The 26,100-nt window shown below is 44.7% G+C and overlaps 1 protein-coding gene across 1 annotated transcript; it reads right to left on the bottom strand.

The window, feature by feature from the left end:
- Positions 1-1,107: 1,107 nt before the first annotated feature.
- On the bottom strand, positions 1,108-3,174 carry LOC308304676 (uncharacterized protein; the record flags this gene model as incomplete). The annotated part of the gene is made up of 1 exon (XM_080749301.1): positions 1,108-3,174. The coding sequence occupies one exon, from the start codon at positions 3,172-3,174 to the stop codon at positions 1,108-1,110; it is 2,067 nt and encodes a 688-aa protein (XP_080605427.1).
- Between the last annotated feature and the right edge of the window lie 22,926 nt (positions 3,175-26,100).

Raw genomic sequence — 26,100 nt, forward strand, 5'->3', positions numbered from 1 at the left:
AAATAAGAATGCTTGTAAGGTGATTTTTAAATACTTTCATTTGAAAGAAGGATTTCTTTCGTCTCAGTTCATTAAGGAATAAGAAAGGAAGTTAAGAAGATGATAAACATCTTTGGACAGTATCATTTTTCAGCTTTGCTTTACTGCTGTGTTTTTCACCAGTCACTGTCATACTATGTAATCCATATTATTTATGACTTACAGAAAAGATAGCAAGTAGTGCTGTAAACATGGGTCTCTTGCACGTTTGACTGTGAATGTGTCCAAATGTGAATGCATGTGTGAGTTTGCAGGTGCATGCATGCATGTGCTGTGTTTGTGTGCATGCGTCTGTCTGTGTGTGTACAGTATGTGTACGCGTGTGTGTGTGTGTGAGTGTGTGTGAGAGAGAGTGACATTGCATGTTCTTTTTTAGAAAACTCTGAAATATGAAAGAGCATCAGAGATTGACCTGAATGGAGGCAGACACACACACCATGGTATGTTCTGTTTCAAAATGTAAACTGAGCAAGAGGCTGAACATGGTTACAGGGATTAGCTTAAGCCTAATTTAAACTCTGTAGTATGACTGTGTCTCTTGTCCTTCAATAACTGATTTTCAAGCTAACAATGTTACTAACTTGAAAAACTGTTCTTGTCGGCAAGCAACAGTCATGCAAAGGAGTATAACTTAAGCTTTAAACTGAAACCCTACCCTCTTCTCATCCTCTCCTGTCCAGAAATCAACAAAAAAACTACAGTAAAAAAAAAAGTTAACACAAACAAAAAGTAACAACAAATATTTCCTTCTTAACACTATTTCCTTCCTTCCACCACACTCAAAACACCATCCTCCACTCTAAAGCCTTATTTATACTTAGTTGTGTGTTAGTGTCACGTGCCAAAAATTGCCTGAAGTCTTAAGCTCACAATGCACCAAGATGCATTGTGAGCTGTGGATGTTTTTTTTATTTGTGTGGCAGACACTGGTGTGCAACTATGTGTATCCACTAAGCATTCCTCTATCTCTTTTCTTTTCCATCCTCTTCTCCAGCTACCTCTGTTTGTTTCCCGCATCTGTTTGGTCCCTCTGCTCTGACAAATGTCTCCCCAAAGAAGTTCTCTTTATTAATACATTCTGCGTTTCATGTAGATCCTCTCAATAAAGTTCTCCAGTTCCTCCTCACTGTCCAGCTGGGGCACGAGTCCGTCTTCCTCATAATCGTCTCCCGGTGTTGTCACTTGTTGGTAGTAGTAAGGGGGACGTCGCCCTCTCCTGGGCGGAGACATGGGGTTGGGGGGAGGTAGGGGTTCGTATGTCCGTGGGTGGGGGAGGATATAGTTAGAGATATAAGGGGTGACAGGCAGGCGTGGCGCTGCCTGCTGCCTCCAGCCCTGCCCACGGCCTTGCCCACGACCTTGCCCACGGCCTTGCCCACGGCCCTTACCCCCAGCCCTGTGCCGGCGCCTTGGGGGCTTGAGGTCAAGGTCCTGGGGGCCAAATGATTGGTCCCTGGGGGGGAGAGGCTTGCCATAATACTGTGCTTTGGGATAAGGGAAGTAGACCGGGTAGTAGGCTCGATATGGCTTCTGGTAGTACGGATAGGAGGGGAAGGCTAAAAACTGTTTCTGGGGTTTGTACCAGTAGTCGAGCTGCTTTTGAGGCTTATACCAATAGTCCTGCTTGTATGACTTCACCTTATCCTTTTGCCATTGCTTGTTAGAATTGTAAGCATAAGGGGCCTTCTTGGGGTTGTTGGATGCTGTGTAGTGGTAGATGGGCGGGGCGGCTAGGGGCAGGGGAACCAGGGGGCGGAAGCGCGGCGCGACGGCATCGCTGACGGGCGGCTGCAGCTGCTGCTGCCGCTGCAGCTCTTTCCTCTTCTTCTTCTTCTCCTCGACGTCGCTTATGATCTCAATCACGTCGTCGGCGGGCAGGTGCAGCTTGCTGCTGACCTCGATCAGCCTGTCGATCATCTGCTGGTCCATGTCGTCGTCGGTGACCACCTCCTCGGAGCGCTTGTCCTCGGCCGTGTTGCTGGTGGCCGAGCCCCCGCTGCTCTTCTCCCGAGGCTTCATGTACGCCTGCTGCTGCTTCTGCTTCCTGCCCATGTACTGCAGCAGCATGTCGGACGCGATGTCCGCCAGACGCTGCTCCTCCTCCCTCGCTCGCTCCGCCTCCTCCTGCTGCCGGAGCACCTCCTGCTTCTCGGCGCGGGCTTGGGCCTCCTCGTCCAGACGGGAGAGGCTCTGCTCTTCCTCCTCCACCTCCTCCTCCTCCTCCTCCACCACCTCGCCCCCGCCCTCGTTCTCAAAGTCGTCCATGAAGTTGCCGCCCTGCGCGGGTCGGTTGCTCGCCTGCTCGCCCTGCCAGTGGAGCTTCTTGCCGGCGCGAGCCAGCTGGGTGTTGTACGCCTTGTAGCCCTTCAGAGGAGGCAGGATCTCATTGTCTTGGAGACCCAAGTCAATATTTTGGAAGTAGCCTCGTATTTTGCGTTGCAGAGAAAGGTTCCCCCCTCCCTGTGAGAGGGAGCCAGGTCTGCCCTTTTCTAGAAGCCTCGCTAAAATGCTTCCCCCCATCTCCTCTTGTTTAGCCCTTTCCTCGCTAACCCTGTTGGCCAGGGCTCTCCTGTCCTCTTCCAACCTCTCTGGACCCTCTTCTGATGAATTATTTTTCTCTCCTTCCCGTAAGCCATCACCCTGGGCAGCTACTAAATAGCCTACCACTAGCTCTTCCATCCCCCTCTGAAGCCCTCCCCTCTCCCCTTGTGAAGCAGGTCTCTCTCCCTCCTCCTTCCCCATTCTCCTTATCTCGCCAGACTCAGAGATTTCTGCGGGGAGCGGCTCCTCGCCCTGCCCCGCTTCCCTGGCTCCCTTCCCTCTGTCCTGAATGTCCCCTGGGTGGTCCAGGGCCTCTAGCAGAACGGCCAGCATTCCGCCAGGGTCCGTCTGGCTGTCTGACAGCGGGCTATCTTGACCCGGTGCCTGGACGCCTTCGGCGGCGCCGACGTCGGCGAGAGCCGGGGAGTGGAGGGCGTCCTCTTTGCGGTGTGTCCGGGTGCGCCCTTCCGCCCCTCCTCCCTCCCCTCTGTCACCCCGCGCAGGGGCGGTGCCAGCCAGCTGTGGAGTGACAATGAGCAGAGCCAATAGGACGAGGCGGGCTGTGGAAGGGATGTGACGACAGGTCATGACCATGCAGAACTGGCAGGAGGGAGGTTAAGCACCTGGAACAGAAGGGTGGGGGGGGTGAGAAATCAATGAGATTACAATGCACATGGTTTCGGTGGAGAATGCTGCAGGTGTATGTTTACGGTACAGTGGTCAGAAATACATTCAACATTTTCTGAATTGCTGGAGTACAAATGAGAATGAGCTCACCAGAACTGGTTTGATTGATTAGATTTTTAGCCATGCATTCACAGTATTTCTGTGATGTAGAGCTCGACCATATCACACAAAGAAAAATAGATACCACCAAATCAAATCCAGGCAAAAATGCATTCATATCTAGCGTACAAAATAGGGCCCATTCCTTTGAATTGTGCAAAAGAATCGTTTTTATTCCGGTTGAATGAGCAGTCTTCAGAGCACATTTCAATGTTGCCATTCTTGCGTGACAGCAAGGTATCAGGACATTGGCGTCTGGCCTAAACGCACATTCATCACATACAATAGGCAGCAGAATATAGGAGGTATTTTAATGACTGTGTAGCTACACGGATGATGGAAGAGAACTATTATAGGCCTATGTTGTTTTGCTTTATTTAGTTTTTTGTTTAATTATCTCTTTTCTAAAACGCCACAAAGCCTTAAGGTCATGTGGGACATAATTTTTTCATTTGTCCGTAGCGTGCGTTTCGAGCAATTGTGTCTTTGCGCGGATTAATCTGATACCAGGAATAGCTTTTAAATGGTAAATAAATTCGCCTTAAGGTCGATTCATCGGGGTTAACGAATAAGACAACATGAGATCAGGGGCGTCATTTGGGAAATCAGCATGGCAATGTCCACCCCCTAGTGTTCACATTCAACCTCAAATTCAGTTATTTCATGCATATTTGTCCTCAACTTTTTTTTTTTGCAGGTGGATCAGATTTCAAACATTTTCTCTTTTAGCCCCCAAACAAATGGTGAAAATAGTTGATCTACAAGCTCTCAACGCGTAGCTTGGATGAAGCGTTGAGAGCTTGTAGATCCACTATTTTCGCTCATTTAGAAATGGGAGCATTTATTTGTTGCCTTCCTCTATTTCTTTATGAAATGACGCCTCTGGAATAAGCCAACATGCCATGAGTAAAATGCGTCGATGAGACAGATGTCAGAGATGAATCAGCTTTAGGCTTAACTAAAAAATTAGCAGTATATTCGGATCACATCTCACCTCTCCCTCCGAACGAAAACGCATTCGACTGCCATGATCACAGCTGCCATTGCAAACATATAATCTAAAAGGTATGCACTTTAAATAGGATGTTGAAAAATAAACGTAGTCAGTCAGTCAGTCATCATCGTGTGTGATTGCTGGTATTCCGTGCGCCACGCGTGGGACCGCAGGAGGCTGATATTGAGACGGCATGTATACGGAGAAGTCATGCGTAAAAAGCAGCCGCGAGCCCTACAGGGGTCAGCGAATCGTCCGTTCCCCCGAAAAAACAAAACTAAAAACTATCACAAAAATAAATAAACAAATTCAATCACGATCGAAAACCATTTTGTTTTCTTAGGGACAAAGCCTCAGTAATGTGGTGTCAGAACTGAAAGACGTCTCTTTGTGCTTCGCTTGTGCGCCTGTTTCAGAAGTGATTGAGCCAGTGGTGGAATGCAGCCAGACGCTCAATTTATGCTGGCACAATAGATCATCCCATCTCACTATTTATTATATATTATTATATATCTGTTTTTATTTTAATTTGACAGATTTGCAAGGTTTAGAAACGAATACAATTGCATATAGATAATAATGACATATTTGGGGGAATGGGGATATTTGCATATTTGAGCGCTTATTATTGAGGCACATTTTTGTTTTGTTTTGAAATCTTAAAATGTACCCATCATTTGCTGCATTCTCATTTCATTTGGCTGTACACTGAGCGGCAGGTGCCCATTAGTGGTATAATTATTGGCGCATATCCATTCTATTCTTCTGCATTATGGATAGGTCTATATATAGGCTATATAGGCTATTGCAATAAGCCTTCAGAAGGTTTTTATTAAAAAACCTTTTATTTAAATCAAACAATGGTGCAAATTCGTTGGTGACTCACACTGTGCAACAGTCTACTCGATAAGCCATAGATATAATGGCTACTCGGTCTTAAAGTTGCACATTTATTTACCTTTATGAGGCAATACAACAACCATGAAATAAATTATCATTTATCTGTATAATGAACTGTATAATGAATAATGGAACATCCTAATTATGCAGGATGTCCCATTTCAGGTTTTCAAATAAAATCTTTGAGAGGCATATTTGTGAGCTTGTAGTTCAGCTATTTTCAAATGGCCAAAAATGTATAGGTTCTAGCCATTTTTCTGATACAAATGGGAAATAAGTAAAATTTAAAAAAAGAAAGAATGAAAAAGAAAAGGGGTGGAAAAAAAACTAATCACAGGCATCGAATAGAATTCCTCCATTCCTCCCCCAATTCCAGACAAAAGAGGATCAAAATGATTATAACAAAACGAAACAAATAGGCTATACGAGGCTCCGTCTCCAAAGTGACAAAGACGGATTGGCTTTGGTAGCCCACTGATGCTGCATGCTATAGAGCGAGAGTCCTCACACTTACCTGGAATCCCACGCGGGGGAAAAGTGGTGGAAAAACTCACAAACGCGCGTTAAGAAGCCAAGAAAGATGTGTTTCATTTAAAACAGTGGATGGAGAAAATGTCTGTCTAATCCCCTCTCTGTGAGCGACAACAACATGGAAATGAAAGGATCTTGTTGGTGCTTTTTTATGTGAATAGGTGGGGGTTTTAATGTCGAAGCGGGAGTATATACTGGAAAATATTCATTCAGAGAAATGTTTTCAGCACCGCGGTCAGCGCAACTTTATTGTATTATACCCTCCCCCCCGCCCCCCTGGACCACGTGACCCCCCCCCCCAGCCTGCAGCGTGCGCTGACGTCACATCCATTGATAAGAGCGGTTCGTGTCGAGATGGTTTGCTCTGGAGTCTCTCTCTACGCTGGGCCCCGGCCTGATGAATGAGCGGAAATAGGCATGAATGAAATGGCACTTTTCTTCAATGAAAAGAGAAAATTGTAGAGATAGAGGCTGGTGCTGCAGCCATTTTCCTCCCCGCGTAAAACATATAGCGTTTTAGCTTCTTTGGCTTCTTTTTGCTTTCTTTCCATTGTTCTAGGTTCCTCTCTCTGATTCGGACGGAGTGACCTGTCACTGTCACAGCAGGCTTTCTCAATTAGGGTTGATTGGCTCCACGATCGATGACTTGCATGAGCACCTGTGGTGGGAAAAGGTACTCAAATGTTTTGCTTGAGTAAAAGTATCAATACTGCAATGTAGAAATACTCTGTTACAAGTACAGAATTCAAAACGTAGGCCTACTTGAGTAAAAGTGCAGAAGTATTGGCCAGGGTTGCCAACATTGGACTGTCAGAATCCAGGAGATTTATTTTTTGGGGGGTGCATGGAACTCCCCAACTGGGGTCTGGTCTTCTTCCCCCCAAAACTTCTTAACAGATATATATTTTCCTGTGTTCTGTTGAATTTTGTGCATGTTTGATACTTGTATCAGGCTTGCTTTACTAGCATCATGGGTACAATGTCAGCCTTAAAATGTCAAATGTAGGTGTACAGATTTGATGACTGAAGCAAAGTAAGATGTCTTTAATAATGACTTCTCATCTTTAAGGTCATTACTTACATTAAGTGAATATCTGACCCCCACCCCTAAAGCGGGGGTCTGTAATTTCCTGTGTTCTGGTGAATTTTGTGAGTTTGATACCAAATCCAGGAGAAATGCCAGTCCAGGAGATGGGGTCAAAATCCAGGAGACTCCTGCCAAATCCATGAGTGTTGGCAAGCCTGGTATTGGAATCAAAATCTACTTAAAGTACCAAAAGTAAAAGTAGGCTAGGCCTCTACACAAATGTCCCATTTCAAGTTTTCAAATGTAAAAAAATCTTTTGAAAATAGCAGATCTACAAGCTTACAATGTGTCGCATCGTGAAGCATTGTGAGCTAGTAGATCTGCTATTTTCATATATGTATAGGGTTGAAATGGGTAATGTATGTTTTGTAATAATAATCAAAATCTACAGTTAAAGTAACTAGTAGGCTTAACTAAAGTTTTCAAATGACTTTAGTGGAGTAAAAGTACAATATTTGCCTCTGAGATGTAGTGGAGTAGATGTAAAAGTACTGAAAATGGGAAATACTCCAGTAAAGTAAAAGTGCCTCAAAATTGTACAACATTACTCAAGTAGAGTACTTGAGTAAATGTACATAGTTATTTTACACCACTGCACAATGACTTGCATGAGCATCATCTGTAGCTTTGCTCTTGCCAGGAAAGAGACTCATACTTAAGCCTTCCAGCCAGCCAGGTGAGCTGTTTAAATTGGTCCTATTTCGGAGGCTCACAATTACTGCTTAATTTGTTTAGAGGTTAGCCTGGTCTACATAATTAGGCTACGGGTGTAAAGTGCAGCAAAACAGTCATAGGCTGATTCAGAGACTACAAATAATTAAAATAAGCATAGGCCTGCATCATTTCTGTCATATAGGCCCTAGTAGTCTCTGGCCCTGTGAGGATGTAGGCCTATACGATATCTTTTGGAGGTGCTTGGTGATGCAGTGATAAAGTCCCTGTCCACCAACACGGAGGTTGTGGGTTTGAATCCACTATGATGCATTCAGCTTTGTCGGGCGTCTATTTCCAGGGCAGGTAATAATGGTCATTGCACATACTCCTACTACAGGCTGGGGCGGCACCTGTCGGCAGGGAGTGTTGCGCGGGAGGAGTATAGGATGAAGGCCTCCCGGTGGCAGGTGAGTCATTAGGATACGACAGCAGTGACAAACACAGAAATGTGTGTGGGAGGAATTAATTGACATGACTACTAAATTGGGGAGAAAACGGGGGTAATAAATGTAATCGGCTACTCTAAATTAAAAAATCACACCCAATGTGAAGTGAGCTGTGGTCGTGCTTGCATAATGTCATCAGACTAGGATTTGAGTCTAGGATGTACAGGGTATGCTACACACACACGTTTTGCTATGGCAAAAAGCTGAGGAAAAAGGCTACAGACACACGCACAGCCACTTATAGGAGCGGTTTACCACCGCTCAAAAATAAATAAGATATCCTTAGTGAGGAACTTCTGGAGAGGAACCCTGATGTGCACATGGTGCTGCATTGTGGAGACTGTTGTTCTTTCTGATGTGTCTGAAAGCCTTGAGAGCAGCGAAGGTAGTCGGGATCGGGAGTAGAACCCGCGACACGCTGTCATACATCAGCAGCCTAGATGCTCGGTCCGCTAACCTAGCTGTCCGGGCCCTCTGATGAAGTACTCACATGTGTTACTTAATACCTGCATAAATAGTCTGTAAGGCTGCACACCCCGAAATATGGACGCCAGTGGATAAACTCTTTTGGTGCGTGACTGACTAAAAACGCAGCGAGCGCATTCTCTCCCAAAGCCAGTGCCGCACCAGTCAGTCACTTTCAGAGCCCTCCCCATTCCCCCTTCGACTCATCCAATTGGACAGAGGGGGGGAAACCAGAATCTGCGTGGAGAATGTATCTGCTTCAGCATAAGGCTGCACCCACACCAAAGTACCTACTGTATGAGATTGGAATCCCCATTCCACCAATGCATTTCAATGGGAAGGGGGCGGTTTCATGCCGGTAGAGGATATCTGCGCTCCGCGCCGACCTTGCGTTTATGCTGGAGCAGATACATTCTCCGGTTTTCCCCCTCTGTCCAATCAGGTGAGTCGAGGGTGGAATGGGGAGGGTTCTGGAAGTGACTGACAGGCGTGTCGCTGGATTTGGGACAGAATACACTCTCTGCGTTTTTAGTCAGCCACGCACAAAAAGAGTATCCGCTGGTGACCATACTTTGGTGTGGGTGCAGCCTAAACGCAAGGTCGGCACGGCACGCAGATATGCTCCACTGACATGAAACCGCCCCTTCCCATTGAAATGCATTGGCAGAATGCAGATTCCACTCTCATAGGTACTTTGGTGTGTGTGCACCCTTACAAGTACAAGTCCGGTAGTCAAAATGTACTTGTGTAAAAGTACAAAAGTATTCAAAATGAAAGTACCAAAAGTACTCATTATGCTGAAGTTCGCGTTGTGAGATTAGATCGGCTATAATCAAATTGCCAAACCCTTTTCAAAATAGCAATTCTTGTGCATTCTCTGCTATAATACTGATAATATTGTTATAACTAGCATTATGGATTTTTGGGAGAAACAAATGGTTTTTATTGCATTTTTTTTAACATTGTTTTATCAAGCGGAAATTAGTTACATGAATTGTTTGAATATACTTGGACAAGGTGTATTGCTTGTTTTAAAAACAACTATGCTTAGGCTTTTACTTTCCGCCACTGATTGTTTCTCTCCAAACTGTCCTTTCCTCCATGCAGGAGCTGCATCTGTTTGTAGGATGTTGATGTTATGTACATCATTCCCTTTCTGCTCATTGGAAGAGTTTTGGGGGGTGTCTTGCCCACATGTTGCCAGGAATTGAACCTGGAACCTTCTGATTCAAAAGGCGGCCACTCTACCTCCTGAGCCACTGCCGTACAGTGACCAACAAGCCCCATTCTCCTCAACAGTCTGGTAAGTTCTGAAAATGACATCACATTACTATAATGCAGCCTTCATTGCCTTTTCAAAATGGCCCCCAAGTTCCTCACTGCCACGTTCCTACATTTCTAGTGCACAAATCAATTTTTAGTGCACGGAACGTGCACGCCCATGCGAAATCCGTTCAGGCATTCATGAGATAGAAGCCTTCAAAGTCTTCAAATGTAAACAAACATGGCTGCCATTTTGAAAGATGTGTTACATAAAGGCTAAACATGCAATTTCGCGATTGCCTAATACATTCTTTTTTTCTTTAACGGGAAAACTCGGGAAACTCGGGCCATGGCAGTCTGGGGGTACTGAAATAACACGGGAAACTCGGGCTTGGCTATGAATGAGTTAAAACCAGGAAAAGACAACACGATCCCATATCATGATATTACGATATACAAAATCCCAGACGATATCTGGTATCATAGTATCCAGGTGAATACCATAGTTGTATGTGCAGGTGCACAACTTCTAAAAATGTTAGAACTCAGAGCCTTTACCTGCACTTTGTGATACAGTATATACATATAGCATTGCCAGAGCTGTGTCAATGTTAACCACTTAAACCCTATCCACAACTTTCCAACATCCCGTCGTGCATTGCGCAGAAGTTGCACGGAGCTTCCGGCGCCGCAGCCGAGAGTGATCTACAAGCTCACAACGGCTGCATCTGCGACGCAACGTGAGCTTGTATGTCTGCTGTTAACCGGAAGTGTGGTGCAAAAAACTCTCCAGTAAATTCCCGCGGAAAGAGGTGGATACTTGTTGACCGTATTCCTATGAGCCCCATGGGCTACACTAAATATCTTTGCAGAAAATATCTATCTATCTATCTATCTATCAGCTTTTAGATCGTCTATTTTTGGAAAATGTTGTTCCCAAATTAGAATAAGCTGTGCTGATGTACTGTACATGCACTTTACATGAGCTCAGTTGTGTATCATTTTTAAATGTCAGCTTGTATTAGCTTGTGTGAAGGTGAGATCGGAATAATCAGGACACTGTCCTCATACAGTACATAGTAGACGCACACATCCTCTGATGCTTAAATGTACAGCCTCAATAGATATGGAATATGGATCTTAAACTTTGATATCCCTACAATCATAATGTCACTGAGCTTGTGATGAAATGTCACACGATTGCAGGGAGACGAGGGCAGGGTCGTCTGTCTAATAACACGTATGCTCTCTGAATAAATGAACCACCGAGCCATTGATCGCTTTAGGGTTGGCCATGCACACGCATGGCAGACCCTTTGTTTCTCTCTCTCAACCCGCGTCCCGTATGCTAATATGTGCTTTGTTTGCAGAATGAAATAAGCATGGATCAAATGAAGTTGTAATTTGTTGCGATAGCCTGAGGCGAAACATGACCTCTGTTTTTCTATTAGATTTATGGTGAAGAGACTTTTCCAGGGGAATGTAATGTGTTACCGAAGGCAATCATGCTATGATACGCACGCAGGCGTGTGTGTGTGTGTGTGTGCCTGTGTGTGTTAAGGATGGGACGATATGAAAATACCATATCACGATTATTGTGACAAAATAAATCGTGATTTACGATATTATCACGATAATCAAAATCCTTTATCTTGGGGCGGAACATTTGCCAAAAAATACCAGATCTACACTGAGCTTGTAGATCGGCTATTTATTGGCAAAGACATTTGAAAGGAAGTGAAAAAAAAGACTGTATCAAGTACGTATATTATAAGTACCTTTTACCAATTATAGAGGGTTTAAGTGGTACCGGATCGTGAGTGTTTTTTATCACGATAAACGATAATATCGCTTATCGTCCCATCCCTAGTGTGTGTGTGTGTGTGTGTGTGTGTGTGTGTGTGTGTGTGTGTGTGTGTGTGTGTGTGTGTGTGTGTGTGTGTGTGTGTGTGTGTGTGTGTGTGTGTGTGTGTGTGTGTGTGTGTGTGCACTGAAATGCTTGATGGCGTGTTGGCTGGTTTGGAGAGGTAAGCGTGGCGCCTGAGGGCAGATGCTGATATAACATCCTGGCATTATCAACTGCCACTCAGCATTAGAGCTCCTTTTCCCTTAAGCATGCTCACACCCCCACACTGACTCACTGCATGTTCCTCCTGCTCGGACGCTATGGACCAACACTGTTGAGCCATAGTGTATACAGTACGTACGCACACACACACACACACACGCGCACGCACACACACACACGCACAACACACACAGGATAGAGGCGTTTTCACCTGTATGACTTGTTTTGCTTTGTTCCTTTTGTTGTTGTTTGAGGGACAATATGACACAATGTTGCACTTTCCCTTGGATTGGTTTGCGTCAGTCTGGGAACCCATCCACCGACCCAAAAAAAAAGAAGAAAGAAAAACATTCATTTTTTTTAGCAAACTCTCATTGGTTGGGATTTGATGGAAGTTTTGAAGCTCTTCATTCATTGGAAAAAAGGTGTTTAGTTCTGCATAGCAACATGTTGTACAGACCTATCTATACCCTACAGCTCACACATACTGTACATACTGTAGTGCAGGGGTCCTCAACGTTTTCAGGCCAAGGACCCCTTGGCTGAGAGAGAGATGAAGTAGGGACCCCCATACAGTTTCATTGTTTGACAGCACAATCATCAGTGTTTTTTGGATTCATGTCAATTTGTGTTATGCAGATATGTAACCACTTGAACCGTCAATTTCCACTCTGTACTTAGTCTGCTCTTTTTCCCTCTACACCAAACCTCTTTGCCCGAAAATAGCCGATCTACAAGCTCACAACCTTGTAGATCTGCTATTTTTGGCTAAGGTTCTCAGAATATGGACGTTAGGGTTCAAGTGGTTAATATAAAAAAGGAGAAAAAAGGTTTCTATCACATAAAGATTTGGAGGACCCCCTGTAGGAACTCTGAGGACCCCCTGCTGTAGTGTACATAGACACACTTTCCCACTTTTAAGCACCGTGTTGCATCGTCACATTGCTTGGAAATCTATCAGCCAGCAACGCTGTGCAACAAAGTATAAATTATAGGCTTCGCTCTATTTTATGTTGCAGACAAATGGACCTTGGCAGGGGGTGGCGGGCTTGTGGCACGCCGGTAGTCATGGTTCCAAGTCCAAACTGCCAAGACAAACAAAGGATGACTGCATGTAGATGCCCTATTGTTTCCTTTAATTAACCTTTTTTTCTCTCCCGTGCTGGTAGTAGACATGGGGAAGTGTGCGCACGCACGTGTGTGTGTGTGTGTGTGTGTGTGTGTGTGTGTGTGTGTGTGTGTGCGTGTGTGTGTGTGTGTGTGTGTGTGTGTGTGTGTGCGCGTGTGCGTGTGCGTGTGTGTGTGTGTGTGCGTGTGTGTGTGTGTGTGTGTGCATGCGCGCGACCGCGCTTGCAGGCACACATTTAAAAATTTGACATGCTCAAGATGAAAGGAGAAGGGATCGGGGATGATGAATTTCCCCTTGTTCTTTTTTTTTTTGGTGGGGGGCTGACATATTGGCCATAATTATGGTAATGCAGGGTGGGGGGTGCCTTCAGTAAGTGTGCTAATGCAGCTGTACCTGATGGCAGAGAGAGAAGAGGTCTTCTATCTGGAAGTGCCAAAATAGGACTGATGAATAACAGAAGCTTTTTCCGCCCCCGCCACTTTATTGGGGGGAGAGGGGGAGGTGGTGGGTAATTGCACCACGTGGTCTCTGCCACACAATGCATAGAGCTCTCGCGCTTGATGGTGTGTGGCATTACTGTAGGACCCCGGGTGCCCACGCCATAATCAGTGCAATTTCATCCCCTTTTCCACTGTGTGTTTTAAAGGGTGGGAATTTTGCTGAGAGCCGCAGTACATTAACCCACACATTTCACTGAAAGCCCTTTAGTACAGAGAGTCTGTCTCTTGTGAGTAGGGACGGGACGATAAGCGATGTTATCGTTTATCGTGAATAAAAAACACTCACGATAATCGTATCGTGGAGATCTAATTTATCGACATATTGTCCTTCGTCATGCACTGGAGTCAATTCACCTTTTATTTGCCGAGCTGCATATCCGGTACCACTTAAACCCTCTATAATTCGTAAAGGGTACTTATAATAAACACACTTGATACAGTCTTTTATTCACTCTCTATCATCTCGATCTACAAGCTCACAACGCGTCGCAGCGTAATTTTTTGGCAAATGTTCTGCCCCAAGATAATGGATTTTGATTATCACGATAATATCATAAATCGCGATTTCTTGGATCACAATAATCGTGATATGACATTTTCATATCGTAGGATGTGGTTGCGTCTTTTGGTCTTGAGACAGGCAGAAAGGCTCTATGAAAAAAACATAAACCCACTCTAATGTATCAAGTGGGGCCCCCGCAGGAGTTAACGTTGGGATCCCAGCGAATGAATTGCTGTCTGAACTGTGTGTGTGTGTGTGTGTGTGTGTGTGTGTGTGTGTGTGTGTGTGTGTGTGTGTGTGTGTGTGTGTGTGTGTGTGTGTGTGTGTGTGTGTGTGTGTGTGTGTGTGTGTGTGTGTGTGTGTGTGTGTGTGTGTGTGTGTGTGTGTACAGGGGTGTTGCACCAAATTCTGGGCCCTGGGTACAAGGGTTCACTCACATTTTTGTGTGCTTTAACTATTGAGAAATAGCAGATCTACAAGCTCACTGCGCGGCACCGAGTGCCGCGCTGCGAGCTTGTTAGATCTGCTATTTTTGAAAAATCGTGAAAATATATTTTCAAATCCTTCTAAGGTTTTTTGAAAAACCTACTGTATGTTTCTATATCAGTGGTGCTAAAACCTTTTCATGTGAAGGACCCCCAAAATGATATGTTTCTGGCCACGGAACCCTATCTCAAAATATTTAGTTCCATGGACCCCCCAGAAGCAAAATTCGAGTTACAAATGTTCGCTTAAAAAATACATACCGAGTTTTAATAAATAGTAGATCTACAAGCTCGCAGCGCAGCACTTGGTGTATTTTTCAATAGCTAAAGTATAAAATAATTATGGCCCCTCCACCTTGGGCCCTAGTCAGTCCCACTCCCCCCCCCCCCTTGTGACGCCCAAGTGTGCATGCATGTGTGTGCGACTGTGCGTGCCCTATTCCGTGGCTGTCTGCGAGTCAGAATTTATTTACCCGCTGAATATTAGCTATATAGAATGTGCATTGCAGTCTTTGAGGTGGCAGTAGCATCAAAGACGGATGGCGTCGCGGCCACAGTGCAGGCAATGAATTGGGAGTTGATGAGGCGACTCATATCAGTGCGTGAGACATCAGTCCACATCAGTCCACACCATCAATCTTTCCCCGTCCCTCCCGTAGACACTGAGCACATGCATCAAGATCAACACGCGCACACACGCACACACACACAAATAAATGCACAGAGACTTGTCATCAGTGGTGTAAATTAAATAAGTACATGTCCTCAAGTACTGTACTTGAATACAATTCTGAGGTTCTTTTACTTTTAGTATTTCCGATTTTCAATACTTTTACTTCTACTCCGCTACACCTCAGAGGCTAATATTGTACGTTTACTCCACTTTCAATTATTATTATTATTTTTATTTTTTTGCAGAAATCCGCAAATGGCAGCAAACCGCTCCATTCACATTGAAATGCATTGGCAGAATCCACCCTCATAGGTAGAATAAAAGTCTGGTGTGGCCCACACCAAACTATGGCTGCCAAATAAACTCTCTTTGTGGGGCACGGTGGCGCAGTGGTTAGCGCTTCGCCTCACAGCTAGAAGGTCCTGGGTTTGATTCCCGCCGGGGGACGCTGTGGGTGCTGGGGTCGTGTTTCTCCCTCCGCGTCATCAGCGCCCACACCCTAGGTGGGGTCGGCGATAGGGCCTTTCTGTGTGGAGTTTGCATGTTCTCCCCGTGTCTCCTAGGGTTGATACCCTCACAAAAAACATGCAGTAATCCTGGTCTCAATAATGCCTCCCCCTGGCCAGCCGGGGCGCTTGATGGAGGGAAAGGAACTGGTTGGAATAACGTGTTCCTTCCATGCGCTATGTCCATCCCGGGGAAATCCCCCCTGTCAGGTGAAAAGAAACAACTTGGACTACTCATGCATTGAAGGAAGCATGAGGTCAGTCCGTTGTCTCCCCAGGCACGGCAGAGGGAGAGCAGAGCCCAGGATTACATAGGCAATTGGCACTGGGTGAAAATGGGTTGCAAAATCGTGGGATAAAAATTATGAGGAAAGATAAACTCTCTTTGTGCGCAGCCAGCGGATTCTAAAAGTCTATTGCAGCTCTTTCTGTCCCAATAACAAGTGACGCAGCTGTCACTTTCAGTACCCTCCCCGTAAGCTACAGTACACAACACACATAGCTACAACCAGTTGTGGCTTCCTGAGTCTTGTGACGTTCCATTGCAATTTTTCTCCCCCTATATGTATTTTGTCTTTAAATGGATTTGGATGTAGATCGGCTGTTTTCACTAGTTTAATTCATTTTTCAAATGATAAATACAAAACGAACGCTTTTGGACATACAAGGTTTCCACCCGACAACGACGATATGATTGGTGAACTGGTAGCCTACCTCTCACATGCAGGTAGAGATGCCTCACACAGTAGTGTGCCTCAGGGCAACCCCAGGACTGTCAGTTTGAATTGCTAATACCCCCTTCATCATGGCTCTCTGTAATCCTGCTTGTTGTGTCTGTAGATCTGTGATGCTTTTGCTGTCAAAGTTGTGTCATATGACTGTAGCGGAAGGTGTGTGGGGGTGTTTGTGTGTAACACATAAATGGAACAATAACTGACCTGTCTGAACAATTGGATCACAAGCTAAACTAATAAAGTTGGCCACAACTGAATGCCAGAAGTGAATAGGGCTGTTGATGGTAGGGAATTTTATTACTGCTGTGAAAAAGCAATGTGTCCCAGCGATTAACCACGCTGTTACCCGTGGGTTTTTTGCAGGCCCTTCAGTCCGAGTGTATCAAAAAAGCAACTGGGTTAAGCACCGTTGGTCCGACCAGTTTAACATTCACCAGGTTAGCATTCACCAGTGTCGGCAGGTTAGCGTTTCACCAGGTTAGTGTTTCTTTTTTATTTTTTTTATGTAGTTCTCTAAAGATAAAAGGTGCGTTCGGAAAAGCGCACCGGGTGTGTGCTCAGTGTAGTGAGTGCAGTGGGTGGTGACATTGTAGAGTGCATTCAGTGTGGCTTATTTACGAACGACCAGCTTTTTCAGTCGGAAAACTTCATGAAAAGCAGCAGTTGCTAACGTAAAGTTGCTATTGATAGGTAATTTAATTCATAACATTGGCCTACCTGCTGTTAGTTTACACGTTGATGCATGTGTAACAATAAAGCCCAAAGGACCAATAAAGCAGCAAATGGTGCATTTTGTTATAATTTCCTACGCCATTGTTCACAGCTGAGAAGCGTGAGACACCGCCATGAAAACCAACCAATCAAAACACTGCACTGACGCACCACACTGCCAAACCCCAACTTCTGAGTAGGGTCACTCAGTGCGTGCACCCAGCACATCGGGTGCGCAGCGCACTGGATTTCCGAACGACAATGCACCAAGTGCACAGAAATAAACAAACAACAACATGGCACACCAGTGCGTTGAGCGCGCATTTCCGAACGCACCCATAGGCTCGCACAGTGTAGGTTCTATAAGTGCAAGATGCTTGCTGAGAATCATTTGTACATGTGATGGGAGAGTGCATGCTCTATACGTGGAAGGCGAAATTGCACTGTTGTTACTGAATTCCTAATTTCCTATTAAATTGGCCTTAATTCCATAGCCTTTCTATGAAGCCTGCTTTGTTCCCTATGGAGACGCAAAGAGTCTCCTCGAATCTCCATGGGGTGAGTAATCGATAGAAAAAAAGTAATTTTAAAACAATAAACCTCTTTATTCTTTATCAAACTTGCTATAGGGCATCAATTTGTTCAGTAACAGGGGTCATGCATCTCTTTAACTAACAGAACATAAATGTTTGGGTGGGTTGAGAGGTGAGAGTAAACAATTTTATATTGTTCCTGTTCCAGTTTTGTCTGCTCAATTAGTAGTGCCATCATATTAAAAATGTGCACTTTTCCATACAAAACAAAATGCATAACAAAAAAATAATAAGATCGACCAGGATTCAGACCAGTTGTACAGTAAAAGGGCAAGAGTTGAGATTGGGGACAGTATATGCCAAGAGGTGGTATAACCATTGTTTATCAGTGGTCAAATACTGTAACTGATAACAGTAATGAGTAATGATGTTTAATTACTTATTTTAGGTGCTGGATGATGGAAGAGTACTTCTGATTCTAACTGACTCAAGGTCCAACATTCTAACCATATCAAAAATATATATATATTATTTTTATAAAATATTTTATTGAGTTTTTTCCCATTTTAAAATACATACAGTAACACGCAAGGAACACAGTACAGAAAATGCAGAACAGACTTCAACAAAACAAAACAAACCCTAACATTTGCCCATGCGCCAGCCCTGAGGGGTGAAGAATTAAAATAAATAAATAATAATAAATAACAAAGATTTAAGAGGAAAATGAATCAATTGCAGTTAGAAAATGTATATGTGAAAGAAAAGGGTCCCAAAATCTAAAAGAATAACCCTATAAGATTGACTGAGTTCCACACAGCGTGGCAGATACACCGGTCCATATTTTTATGAATGAATGACAGTCTAACACTCTATGAAGCTGGATTGTGCTCTCCCCCAGGGGGTTTTGCCAATTGGAAGCCATTCTTAAGTGTTTGTGTGTGTGTGCACACACTGACCTGGCTACAGATATACTGTATACTGCTACACCCCAAGGCAGACAAACGGAAGGGAAAGATGAGTCCTCCAAAACTCCTTGTTGAAATGAAAACTGTTATCGGTTATCAGCACACCGCACAACTGGAAGGGAAGTAATTTGAAAGCCGTTTGAATTGCGGTAATTTGCCGGTGTGACTCATCGCAGACACCCACAGCAACACTAACTCTGATCATCCCACAAGGAAGAACATGGTAGCACGACAGCACGATTTGTGATGTTGGTGTGTGTGTGTGTGTGTGTGTGTGTGTGTGTGTCTGTCTGTCTGTCTGTCTGTCTGTCTGTCTGTCTGTCTGTCTGTCTGTCTGTCTGTCTGTCTGTCTGTCTGTCTGTCTGTCTGTCTGTCTGCCTGCCTGCCTGCCTGCCTGCCTGCCTGCCTGCCTGCCTGCCTGCCTGCCTGCGTGCGTGCGTGCGTGCGATAGACCTCCGAGAAAGGTGTTTGAGGAGTACAGATGGAAAGATATACAGTAAAAGCTCAGTTATGTCACAAAGCAAGTGGGAGTAAAGTGGGAGTAAAATAATACTATTATTGTCCAGACAAATGTACCTGCAACAGCTGTGTTACGGTAGGGAAGCTTTCATGTATTCCTTTCCTTTCCTTTCCTTTCCTTTCCTTTCCTTTCCTTTCCTTTCCTTTCCTTCCCTCCTTCCCTTCCCTTCCCTCCATATTGCAATTTGTAACAATGAACCAGTCTCAGAAGGTGACATTTTGAGTCTCTTAATCCTGATGTTTGGGTAATGTAGCGTGGGCAAGGAGACGTTTGATCAGGGTTGAGAGTGGGTGCAGAGTGTAGTGGTTCTAGGAAGGCAGAATTCACAGCAGACTTCCCGTGGGCTTAATTCAATGTGGCATCGGTGGAAGGAAGTGTCCACTTGATAACCCAATGATGCATCCACTCTCATTACCCTCACTTCCCTTAACACCCCATAGCTGATCCTTAGATAGTAGTACAGAGCTCCGTTATATAGGCCATTATATCCGGTGTATTGATGAATGAGTACACTCTAAAAACTGCTGGGTCAAAAACAACTCAACTTGGGTTATTTTTGATCCAACTCACGGGTCAAATAGGGACCGATGCCAGGTTTGGTTATTTTAACGCAAGAAATTTGGTTATGAATGTTGACCCATAATTTGGGTCAAATAAATAACCAAATTATTTGTTTAAAATGACCCAAGATTGTAGTCAATATAACCCAGGTTTTGGGTTGAGTGGGCTAAATGAATACAACCTACATATGCGTGGTCTGGAGAATGACAATGCCAACATTATCTGACATTAACATAAACTCAGAAATGTTTCAGGGTTTCTTCTCAGATGATTTGTTCAAAGTTTAGTAAAATCAACATAAAAGTGCATAATTAAATATATATGCAACAATGTTGATATTACTATAATCAGAATAGTTTAGAGAAGATAAACAAAATAATCTCAAAATTATCATGAGTTCTTCTCTTTCAGACCAGCTGGGGGAGGGAGCTCAACCCTAAGCTAGCAGCCAAGCACTTACGGTTATGGTTTAGGCTCAAATACTGACAAATCAAATTCAGACATATGACAGTCAGCTTGCCGAGACAGACACATGGATATGCCATATTTAGCATTTTTAGCTCCCAACAGCTTAGAAAATGTCTCTGGAAACCTAGACAAATGCTTTTCCCAGCATGCTTTGCAAACAGGTTCATGGTGCCTGTCCCCTGATTGGCCCAAAGCTAGACCACTGACCCAAGTATATGGGTACCACTAACCCCCAAAACGGGTCACCCCCAGATAACTCGAACAACCCTGGAATTGGGTCAAAATAATATCCCAATAACTCAAGGAAGGGTTGTGGCTCTGAGAAATGACCCCGAAATTTGACCTAACACAAATGACCCATGATTTGGGTCAAGAAATGACCCATGAGTTTTTAGTGTGTATACACAACTACTGTATGCTCAGTCTGAGCACAGCTTAATAATGTCTTATTGTATGTAGGTAGCTATGTTGTATCAGCATGTTCTTGATGGTTTGCTCGGCTAAGTCTTGACCCTTGAGTGATTATGGACCATATATTTCAGAAAGCTCAAGATCTCTTGAACTTAAACTTGAAGTCTGACTTGATCAAGCCAGATGTGGCATTTCTGGCAGGGCCGTGTAGAGATCACTTCATAAAGGGCACCAAATTATTTGCTTAACTCATTGAGTGCCAGCCTATCACCACTAGAGGGCGCCCAGTGACCAGAGAATAATAGAGATATGCTGGTAATGCATGCCCAAGCCCTGGAGCCATGACTTGCCTGAACACTTTCCTTTGTGCATGTACAGGAAGAGGATGAAGTTAGCTTGAAGTTAGCTATTGGCTACCAAGCATTTTAGAAGCCTTATTTTTGTCAACTTAGCCATGATTAAACCTTGCACACCTCATGCATGGGAAAAAACAGAGAAGAATGAGCTCTAAAAAATCCAATGCAATCCTGGATTGCATTGGAGTGGATTTGTGCAGTTTGTTCACAGCTTTCAAACAAAAAAATCCGATTGGAAATCCGTTCAGGCATTCTTGAGATAATCGCCATTATGTTTTACATGTAATGTAAACAAAAATGGCTGCCCTGTATGTTAGATGGGGTTGTATGGGGGTGGAACATGCAAAATCGCGATTGAAATCATGTTCACCAGATTTGATGGGGTCCCAAAAAAAAAAAAAAAAAATCAAAAAAAAAATTTTTTTTTAAAAGCCGAACTTGTTCGGGATCGGCACTCTACGATACGCTAATAAAGCCGAACTAGTTCGGGATTGGCACTCAATGAGTTAAGAATACGACAAAAAATATATATGCCTATTACTGGTATGTGTGTCATATGTTTACGGTATATGTTTGATATGTTGATACTGTATGTTTCAAGAAAGGTTTTGTCTTATTTTCATATGGTTGATGATTTGATATGTACATTTTTCTGATTTCAGACGCCCTAAGTGCTATTAATTAGCCACTATATTGTATTAGCCCATTACGATAATCCTCTTGGTTGACTAGGAAATGTAATATAATCAGTTTGTATTTTAAAGCCTGGTGAATAATTTGAGTGCCCAAGATCCACTGGGTTCTCCAAGAAGGGACAAGCCCTTATATTTAGCCTTTTTCTTTTTCAGTTCATCACTCCCACACACAGATGCCCTCTTTATGGCATAAACGAGCATGTTACACAACCTTGACCCGTAGTCCTGCGATGGTGTGTAGCTGACGACACTTGGCCGTTTTGTTGCTTTTGTGGAGCATCAGAATGTTCTGAACATTTGTGAAGAATGGGACTTGTGAAGAATGGCTCCAATATTAATTTCAGTGACGATAGGGAAAAAATAACAAAATAACCGTTCATTCTTTCGGGGGACGTGCAGAGCAGTGTTAATTTCGTTGATTAAAACTATGACGAACAATGTTAGGATGTTATGATGACTAAAACCTTAGTGTCAACCCTTGCTGACTATAAACTCTGGAGACCTACTGAGGTTGTTAATGGACCCTGTAGGAGTAGTACCAAAAGTAGTGACGGTCACTTATCTCCCGATTAGGGAGTCTTACTGGTAATTTATATCAGCAAAGTAACTAGTAACTATAGTTTTCAAATAAATGTAGTGGAGTAAAAGTAGAAGTAAATGTACTGTACTTAGTTACTTTACACCACTGCCGGCATGGTTGGCATGAAAGTTGACGTTGAGTAGGTACAAAAAGGGGTGAGAAGAAGTGCATAACAACCAGTAAGACTCCCTAATCGGGAAATAAGCGACCGTAGGTGGCTTATCTCCACAAATAGGGCAAAAATGTGTTTTTCCAAAATCTTCCTGATCCATGTTGATGACATGAGTGTAGACATGCTGTGTAGTGATATTCGTGATTTTAGGGCAAAAACTGTAGGAGCAGTGTCCAAAAATGTGTTTTAAAAATCGGCCTGAAGGTGGCGCTACAATAGGGCCATGTGAGAAATGAGGGGTGGGGTCTCCGCGTTGCCTTGGCGGACGAATAGGTACCGGCCCCGGCTCTCCCGGACGCTCCTAGCCCGAGTTACGGCATTTTATGTGCGCTGCAGTGGCAGGGGGTCCTCCACTGGGGGCGCCACCACTTTTGCATCCGTTCTGGAGCACCAGGAGTCAGTGGTCCCCGGGAATTCCCTGTGAGCAGCCCCGTTGGGGTGGTCATTTGGTCATTTTTGCACATTTGGTCATTGTTTACATCTGGGGGTCCCCCAGGGACCTGGGGGTCCCTGGGGCTCCGGGGGTCCTTGGAGGTTGTAGTTTGGCAGGCAAGGAGTGTGTGTGTAAAATCTGGCATGGATCGGGTCAACGGGTGCGGAGATATAAGCAGGGAAATAGTGTGACGTGTGACGTGTGAGCACATTTGGTCATTTTTTACATCTGGGGGTCCCCCAGGGACCTGGGGGTCCCTGGGGCTCCGGGGGTCCTTGGAGGTTGTAGTTTGGCAGTCAAGGAGTGTGTGTGCAAAATTTGGCATGGATGGGGGCAACGGTTGTGGAGATATGAGCAGGGCAAAAGTGTGACGGACGGACGGACGGACGGACGGACTGACTGACTGACTGACTCACTCACTCACCCACGGACAGCCGGTGGAGGTTTCTACAGTAAGTAGCTCCCTACGGTCGCAATGAATCTAGACCTGTGTGTCATCAACTCTCTTTACTCTTTCCTGTCTCTCTCCCGTGCTGGCGGGTGGAACAGCAACACCTAAAAAGTAATCTCAACTTTAACTTGAATTCTGGTGAACTCAAGTCCACCAATTTGAATCCAGAGTGTGGTGAGCATGCATTAGCTTGAAATGAGTATTGGAGAAACACCATTCAAAATGATTTGTGCCTTCAAGCAACATAACAGGAACAGGATGCTTTGAAGTTGGCAAGATAACACATATCATGAGAAATACCAAGCAGTCCTCTCTAGTCTCATAGAATTTTCGTTAGTGTACAGCTCAGTCCTCACGGCTATACACTGAATTACAAAATGGTTGGACACATGGAGATTGCAGATTCTTACGTAGAAGTCAAGAATATTTCACTACATAGTAAACACAATCATACTCTGCCAAAGTGAAACTGCTGAACTGGAATACCAAACTGAGGTAGGCCTACTGTGTACAAAGCCTCACTATAAACTTCAAACTGAATCCAGAATCGTGTGAATGTTGTGAGTCTCCTAGCAACCATTGAAGTTGAATTATAGAAGTGATATGATTAGGAAGCCAAAACTATCCAAATAATCATTCATGTACTGTGTGTGTGCGCGCGCACACGTGCACACGCACACACACACACACACACACACACACACGCACACGCACACGCACACACACACTGATATGTGCGTGAACAGCCTTCCACAAGTCAGTCCAAATTGTTTTTCGGTATGACTCTCATAAAGTTTAACAGACCACATCGCCGGGTAATGTCAGACTGTTGTTTTTATATGCAGATTCACGGCGTCATTATGTTGTTTTGCGTTTTCATAAGTGCACGCATAAGTATATAAATTAAGCATGCACGTTTATTGCGACCGTAGGGAGCTACTTACTGTAGAAACCTCCACCGGCTGTCCGTGGGTGAGTGAGTGAGTCAGTCAGTCAGTCAGTCCGTCCGTCCGTCCGTCACACTTTTGCCCTGCTCATATCTCCACAACCGTTGCCCCCATCCATGCCAAATTTTGCACACACACTCCTTGACTGCCAAACTACAACCTCCAAGGACCCCCGGAGCCCCAGGGACCCCCAGGTCCCTGGGGGACCCCCAGATGTAAAAAATGACCAAATGTGCTCACACGTCACACGTCACACTATTTCCCTGCTTATATCTCCGCACCCGTTGACCCGATCCATGCCAGATTTTACACACACACTCCTTGCTTGCCAAACTACAACCTCCAAGGACCCCCGGAGCCCCAGGGACCCCCAGGTCCCTGGGGAACCCCCAGATGTAAAAAATGACCAAATGTGCAAAAATGACCAAATGACCACCCCAACGGGGCTGCTCACGGGGAATTCCCAGGGACCACCGACTCCTGGTGCTCCAGAACGGATGCAAAAGTGGTGGCGCCCCCAGTGGAGGACCCCCTGCCACTGCAGCGCACATAAAATGCCGTAACTCGGGCTAGGAGCGTCCGGGAGAGCCGGGGCCGGTACCTATTCGTCCGCCAAGGCAACGCGGAGACCCCACCCCTCATTTCTCACATGGCCCTATTGTAGCGCCACTTTCAGGCCGATTTTTAAAACACATTTTTGGACACTGCTCCTACAGTTTTTGCCCTAAAATCACGAATATCACTACACAGCATGTCTACACTCATGTCATCAACATGGATCAGGAAGATTTTGGAAAAACACATTTTTGCCCTATTTGTGGAGAAGCCACCTACGGTCGCTTATCTCCCGATTAGGGAGTCTTACTGGTACTACGGCATGGTTTCGTAGACTGTTGCAGTATCTTTTCCAAAGCCATCCAGCTCATCAGTAGTCACACATATAGGCAGTTAGGTGGAGACTGGAGAGAGGTTGCCGGGTCTGCGCATAATGTGTGATTATCGATGAGCTGGATCACAATCATAGTACTGCTGAACTGTTCTGCGCTGAACTGACATTTCATCCTATATTAGAATTGGTTAATCATGGGAGGACTGGCTGGCCGGCAGGCGGGCAGGCGGACAACTCAGACGTATCGGTCGGATCGGCGGTGCGCCGTATGTCTGAGGGCCAGATAGCGTCCTGGACCTCTAGTATACTAAAACTGATGCAACTTTGTACATTTGTAGGACCTGGTACTGTAGTAAAGTAGTTGTGGATGGATGGATGGAGGATGATGCCAAAGTCAGACTATCCCACACCTTTATTAGAATCGCCCCAAAAAATAGTGTGTATGCTGGTTGGTCCATCTCTAACTCCACGTTCAGCAGTTGTCTAAAAAACATAATACAAAAATCAATAACGCATGTACCTTGCCCAACATCAACTTTATCACCTTCAGATGTGTCTCTACTTATCATATAATGCCAAAATGTTGAATTTTTTTTGGGCCATATATTGCACAAGCCATAGTTGACCGACGACGCGATTCACGTCACAAATGGGCGTAAACAAACACTGCCTGCAAGCAGAGATGCAGAGATGGAGGAGATGGGGGGGGGGGGGGGGGGGGGCAGTTGAGAGAGAGCAGCGGCACAGTAGAACATATGATAGGAATAGCGTGCTTTAAACCTTCTACTTTACCCTTTCTGACTTTCCTGCAATGACAACCTTAATGCAGCTAGCAACAAAGGACCTATCTAATTTCGTTATGTGCCCACATGTGTCACAATTAATCCCACAATAACTGTTCCACTCTGTCTTTTCTGTGCGCAAGGTCGCATTTCCCTCGGAACACTCCGGACACGGGACTGTAATCATGTATATAACCCAAGAGGACCTGTTAGGACCCGTACTGTGTGTGTGACGTGTGTGTACTTTCTGCTTTTTATGC

The sequence above is a fragment of the Nannobrachium achirus genome (assembly GCF_963921795.1).
Source record: "Nannobrachium achirus genome assembly, chromosome: 19".
NCBI classification, from domain to species: Eukaryota; Metazoa; Chordata; class Actinopteri; order Myctophiformes; family Myctophidae; genus Nannobrachium; species Nannobrachium achirus.